Source organism: Protomyctophum bolini (assembly GCF_963924005.1).
Source record: "Protomyctophum bolini genome assembly, chromosome: 4".
In the NCBI taxonomy this organism is placed as follows: domain Eukaryota; kingdom Metazoa; phylum Chordata; class Actinopteri; order Myctophiformes; family Myctophidae; genus Protomyctophum; species Protomyctophum bolini.
This window is the reverse complement of record NC_137865.1, coordinates 51,590,614-51,597,278: the sequence shown is the minus strand read 5'-3', so window position 1 is coordinate 51,597,278 and position 6,665 is coordinate 51,590,614. Positions and strand designations below refer to the sequence as shown.

General features: G+C 39.2%; 1 protein-coding gene across 1 annotated transcript in view; it reads left to right on the top strand.

The window, feature by feature from the left end:
• Window positions 1–473: 473 nt before the first annotated feature.
• LOC308314670 (vesicular glutamate transporter 2.1-like) overlaps window positions 474–6,665 on the top strand; it is a gene marked incomplete at both ends in the record, with an annotated part of 21,015 nt that continues 14,823 nt past the window's right edge. Inside the window, 4 exons of the mRNA XM_080762302.1 lie at window positions 474–577; window positions 3,313–3,453; window positions 5,725–5,857; window positions 6,292–6,410. Coding sequence (XP_080618428.1) covers window positions 474–577; window positions 3,313–3,453; window positions 5,725–5,857; window positions 6,292–6,410 — 497 coding nt within the window. The remainder of the gene's footprint in view (window positions 578–3,312; window positions 3,454–5,724; window positions 5,858–6,291; window positions 6,411–6,665) is intronic.

The window sequence follows — 6,665 nt, the reverse complement described above, 5'->3', positions numbered from 1 at the left end:
GGTAGGATCAGGACCAGTAGGACTGCGTGGATAAGCGGACTGCAGGCTGTCCTCCCTGAAGCTAACCCTGTCAGCCTAGAGGACTTAGAGACCAGCGGAACAACAGGAGACCAGAGGAGACCACAGAGGGGACTACAGGAGAGGAGAATCCTCTCTGTCAGTCTAGAGAGACTACAGAGTCCATAGACTCCGGAACCAGATCGAGCAGACCAATCCTTTCTCCTCCTTCGGACGGACAGAAGAAGAACGTCGCTATACAGGATCACCTCCTCCTCCATTCGTCCATATAGGATTACTACAGAATGCCTGATCTCCTCCATTCGTCCATATAGGATTACTACAGAATGCCTGATCTCCTCCATTTCGTCTCCTTCTTCTTCTTCACGCCGTCGTCATATTATCCTACTGGATCTTCTCCTTTATAATATTAATAATAATAGTAATAATAATAGTATTAATTAATAGTTTGAATCATGGATGATCAACCTCAGCCGGAGCAGAGCAAGACCAGAGCTTTTCCTCCGACCAAGGAAGCCTTGAAGAATGCCGCGGGGAGGGCCCTGGGGAAACTGCACAGGTATAGGGATCAGAACGGCTTTCATTCAATGATCATTATCGATATATATATATATATATCTGTGTATATGTTCTGTTTGGTGCCTTTATTACACCGTATACAGTAGGTAGAGATGCGAGGGATTATTAACACAAGAGGATATTCATATAGGCCTGTATACAGTATAGGCTAAACCACGAAGGTATCACTGCCACTACCTGTCACGATCTATATAAGGCGCGTTCATAAAAATACAGTCCTAATATTTACGCTATAGAAAAAAAACCAAAATGGTGGAGAGGGAGAAAAAACCGAATACATCATTTCGTTTTTTTTTAATTAATTAGAAAACGACAGAATGCCGTGAGAGAGAGAGAGAGAGAGAGAGAGAGAGAGAGAGAGAGAGAGAGAGAGAGAGAGAGAGAGAGAGAGAGAGAGAGAGAGAGAGAGAGAGAGAGAGAGAGAGGTGTAAATGATATGCGGGGCGCAGAGAGAGAGAGAGAGAGAGAGAATATTTAAGGATCAGATTATTTCCCAGGAGAGTTTTGATAGATTTCCTCCACCCGGACAACATCCAGCTGAGCTGGGGGTGTTTTTTAGACCCTAAATAATTAATGTCTTACTAGAGAAACGGAGAGTCCTCCTCGTGACACCATATATGAATATGATCTCTATAGTAGGCTAGTACTCACACCTTCACCCAGATCTATATTTAATATCTGACACGAGATATAGATTTATTATAACTGCAGCGGTTTATTCCGTTCCATTCATGATAGCATTGTTTGTAAAGCAGTATACTACTACTACTAATCATCTTTAATCCACATTTAAATGATTAGATGGGATATTGTTTTTTTAAAATGTATTATAACCGGAAGATCAAAGAGAGAGAGAAATAGCCTCTATATACCCCTGTTGTCAAAATGGCCTTAATAATAATAATATCATAATTCATCTGGAGAGAAGGGGGGGGGAACGAGCAATATTTCACGAGACATTTCGGAGACATTTTTGTAAATAAACGTGTGTTTTATTCGATGTGAAGAGAAATGATCGAGTCACGAAGCAGAGACAGAATGTCTGCTTTCTGGGAGGCCTTGATGCCTTTATGGACGTGTGAGCAGGTCTCAGGCCTGTTTCTGCTATTTATAATAACTAGAATAATTATAATAATAATAATAATATTATAACTGTTATATAATGAGAGTAATTAATAAAAACCCCGACGTGCGAATCGATATCGGGAACATTTCGATACGCTTTTCAAAAAATAAATAAAGACCTATACATTTCATTTCATTTTATTTCGCACATATAGTCGTGTATATCACAATACAGTTGAGTATACACATCACAATAGACAACAATTAATTTGTATTTCATAATTAATTTGTCTTTCATATAGTATAATCTGATACACCCGCATGACGAAAATAAGGAGCCGGACGATTCATTCGTTCATTAAAACAAAATAAAACCCGTATAAAGCAACACATAGTTCTGGAAGGAATGCTGAATGCTGCAATGCGGATTGAAGGTCATTTAGTTTGTATACATTTATTCAGTCAGAGAATCGGCTTTTAATCATTTATAAATACTGACGGGAAACTATACAGACATGAACGGAACGAAGTATATCATTATTATATCATTATTATTATTATAGAGGCTTTGTTATATTAAAACAGCTGGAAACGGAAAGCATTTTAATGAACGGATATATGCATGCACACGCACACTCACACACGCACGCACGCGCGCACGCGCGCACGCGCACGCATGCACAGCTTGTCATTAGAATGATAAATCCATGCAGAGCATCACGAAGGCGTGTCTCTTATACATTCTTAGACAATAAGCTACATTATTAGAATATCATCCTTATATGGTATTTTTTTTGTTTTCGGTATGGATTTATTTATCATTTATTTCAACGAAATGTCTCACTATAATTATGTCTGTCTATATATAAGTAACTATATCTGGGTTGTCGCTTAATGAAGTTCTAAAGTCAAATCTCCCTCAGACTTAAAGATCTGTTAAATGTTTTAAAACCCATTTGTTTTATAGTTATAGCCTAGCCTATAGGCTACTTGCTTTTTATGTGTATTATTGACCTATTGGTCTCTTAAATAAAACCCACTAAACACCAAGACGTTTATAGGCCTGTCTGTGCGAACCAAATGGATTCGACGTGTGTTCATTAACACCCATTAGTTAGCGCATGTGTGCACAATTACATGGAGGTCCATTTGGTTACACGTGTATTTATAAGGTTTACTTGTTCAATTTACACCGAGGGGTTTATATTACATTCAGTGGTTCTTAACCAGTGGTCCGGGTCGTCGCGGAGTCTATAGAGTTGCTAACCAAATGGACCCGTAAATAAGGGTTTCATTTTAACCTCTAAAGAGCTAAATTGTCTACACACAAAATGTACAAATTAGAAGAATTGTTATTTCGATCAACGTTTGCCTGTTATCTCTCCTAATGGTAGAGGCTATACCAACATCAATACAGCATGGATGGAAATGTGGACAAAATATTATACAACAAACCATTTAGTCTTAGAGGCTAAATGTCATCAAATGGTGGTTCCGTGGCTCAAATGGGTCTGAGAGGCTAAATGTCATCAAACGGTGGTCCTCCGTCGTGAGGATTTAGATGCAGAACAAATCGTAGATATATATAAAAGGAAATGAAACCCTCTGGTTTGTTAAAAGTATAAAGGCTCGTTTCTCGTTGTCTTGCAGGCGGATGGAGAAGAGGCAGCAGAGCGGGGGGTTGGAGGGGGGAGAGGGCATCGAGTTGACCGAGGATGGGAGACCTCTGAGCGGCCAGGAGGACAGGAAGAAGCCGCTGGTGGACTGCACGTGCTTCGGGGCGCCGCGCAGGTAAGACGCGGTACTACATGTGGTGGAAATTAAAGGACCACTTCACCACTTCTCAACCTATCTTCATATAATAGGTCCTCACTAATAATCATGAAACCAGTCTGTGTCTCATAGGAGGGCTGTGGGCGGTTCAGAAACCAGTCTGTGTCTCATAGGAGGGCTGTGGGCGGTTCAGAAACCAGTCTGTGTCTCATAGGAGGGCTGTGGGCAGTTCAGAAACCGTCCTCCAGTGACATCATCGATGGGGAATACAAGCTAATAGAAACTGTAGGCTTTCTTACTGAAAAGTTGCAATGCGAAAATGGAAGCCATCGTTCTCACGATAATGAAAATCTAAACATTTGTGTAAAAAAAGATCTGCCTTTAGGGTGAGCTGTTTTGGTGAATAAATACACCTTTGGTCTATTGGTGATATTCAGACCGCGGCCATCTTTCCATCAAGGTGCTAACTAGGTGAAACTTCCCGTTCATCCACACAGAAAAGTCCTCTAATCTAATTATATTAAACAACGTCAAGTTCACCAACATTGCAGCTGTACGAAAAGCTTGAATTATATCCTCCTTCAATCTGTAATGTTTTTGTTTCATAAAAATCCACCGTAGACAAGTTATGAGCTATACTTCCTTGCAGGTGATTTTTATTAAAGCAACCTCCTGCATTATGTGCAAATTCTAAACAGGTGGTTCACTATTTCAGCAGCAGTAACAGTAGCGTTTTCTCTCAGTCAGTTGATTCTTCATATCCATACGAGTGAAACGGCCGGGATGACACAGTTCTTATATGAGGCGATCTAAAATCCCCCCTATGGGGATTACAATGCAAATAAAAAGTACATGTGAACCCGTGGATGGCCATAGCCGTCTTCACTAATGTTTTGGTTAGATGCTTCAATCAAGATGGAGTCCTGTGTCACCTTGAATTGTATTGTTGCGAAAACAGTGAGCACTTACTATGAGACCTAGCAGATCATGTCTGTCTGTCTGTGTGTCACGCTTTTGTGCCCATATATGGAGCTGCTTTGGGGACTCCTTATATGGTTATGGCTGAGTCATGGTGACATGACTGTGATGGCGTGGTCCAACTTGTGCCCATATATGGAGCTGCTTTGGGGACTCCTTATATAAATCTTAAAAAAACCCAAATATGTACGAGCTGCGTTCGCTTCCCGCGTTTGCGCGTCTTACTGGTATTGGACCTTAACAGGTATACATCATAGTATTAATCATAGTAGTAATCATCATAGTATATAAATGTATTGTATTGTACCTTAACAGGTACATCATATAGTATTAATCATAGTAGTAATCATCATAGTATTACAGTATATAATTGTATTGTATTGTATTGTACATTAACAGGTACATCATAGCCATGCTCTCCGGGATGGGGTTCTGCATCTCGTTCATAGTATTACAGTATATAAATGTATTGTATTGTATTAACAGGTACATCATAGTATTAATCATAGTATTACAGTATATAATTGTATTGTATTGGACCTTAACAGGTACATCATAGTATTATAGTATATAATTGTATTGTATTGTACCTTAACAGGTACATCATAGTATTAATCATAGTATTATAGTATATAAATGTATTGTATTGTACCTTAACAGGTACATCATAGCCATGCTCTCCGGGATGGGGTTCTGCATCTCGTTCATAGTATTACAGTATTATAAATGTATTGTATTGGACCTTAACAGGTACATCATAGTATTATAGTATATAATTGTATTGTATTGTACCTTAACAGGTACATCATAGTATTAATCATAGTATTATAGTATATAAATGTATTGTATTGTACCTTAACAGGTACATCATAGCCATGCTCTCCGGGATGGGGTTCTGCATCTCGTTCATAGTATTACAGTATATAATTGTATTGTATTGGACCGTAACAGGTACATCATAGCCATGCTCTCCGGGATGGGGTTCTGCATCTCGTTCATAGTATTATAGTATATAAATGTATTGTATTGGACCGTAACAGGTACATCATAGTATTAATCATAGTATTACAGTATTATAAATGTCTTGTATTGTACCTTAACAGGTACATCATAGCCATGCTCTCCGGGATGGGGTTCTGCATCTCGTTCATAGTATTAAAGTATATAATTGTACCTTAACAGGTACATCATAGTATTAATCATCACAGTATTATAGTATATAATTGTCTTGTATTGTACCTTAACAGGTACATCATATAGTATTAATCATAGTATTACAGTATATAATTGTAATGTATTGGACCGTAACAGGTACATCATAGCCATGCTCTCCGGGATGGGGTTCTGCATCTCGTTCGGCATCCGGTGCAATCTGGGCGTGGCCATCGTCAGCATGGTCAACAACCACACCGTCCACGAGAACGGCAAGATCATCGTCAAAGAGGTAACCTTATTATTATTATTATTGCTATTATTATTATTATCATTATTATTATTATTATTGTAATTGTAATTATTATTATTATTACTATTATTGTTATTGTTGTTATTGTTGTAATTCTGCTTTCATGTGACATGTCAAACTATAGGTTTAGTCATGATTCTGAATCCATTTCCAAGCATCAGTTTTGCACAAAAAACACTCCTTGGGCTAAAAACGGACATATCGGTCTTCACGAATATGATGAGGTCATCACATTTGGGCACATTTGGGGCGAGTGGATATGGCCGTTTTTAGCCCAAGGAGCAGAAACGAATAGTTCTCATAATCCTCATGTGGGCCCTGGCCCTCCGGCCCCCACAGACTCTACGTCACTGCCAAGGAGTGTTTTAATGAGGTGGTCTCTGTTTAAACCCTTTCCTCTCTGTATTAAACAGAAGGCCCAGTTTAACTGGGGCCCGGAGACCGTAGGGATGATCCATGGTTCCTTCTTCTGGGGCTACATCGTCACCCAGATCCCTGGAGGATGGATCTCCTCCCGCCTGGCAGCTAACAGGTTAATATCTACTTTATACAGCTCTACATTAGGCTCTACTGAAAACAAAAGTACAATGACTACAACATGACGTAACGATATCATCCTGATGACTACAAAACAATGACTACAACATGACGTAACGATATCATCCTGATGACTACAACATGACGTAACTATATCATCCTGATGACTACAAAACAATGACTACGACATGACGTAACGATATCATCCTGATGACTACAAAACAATGACTACAACATGACATCATCCGCT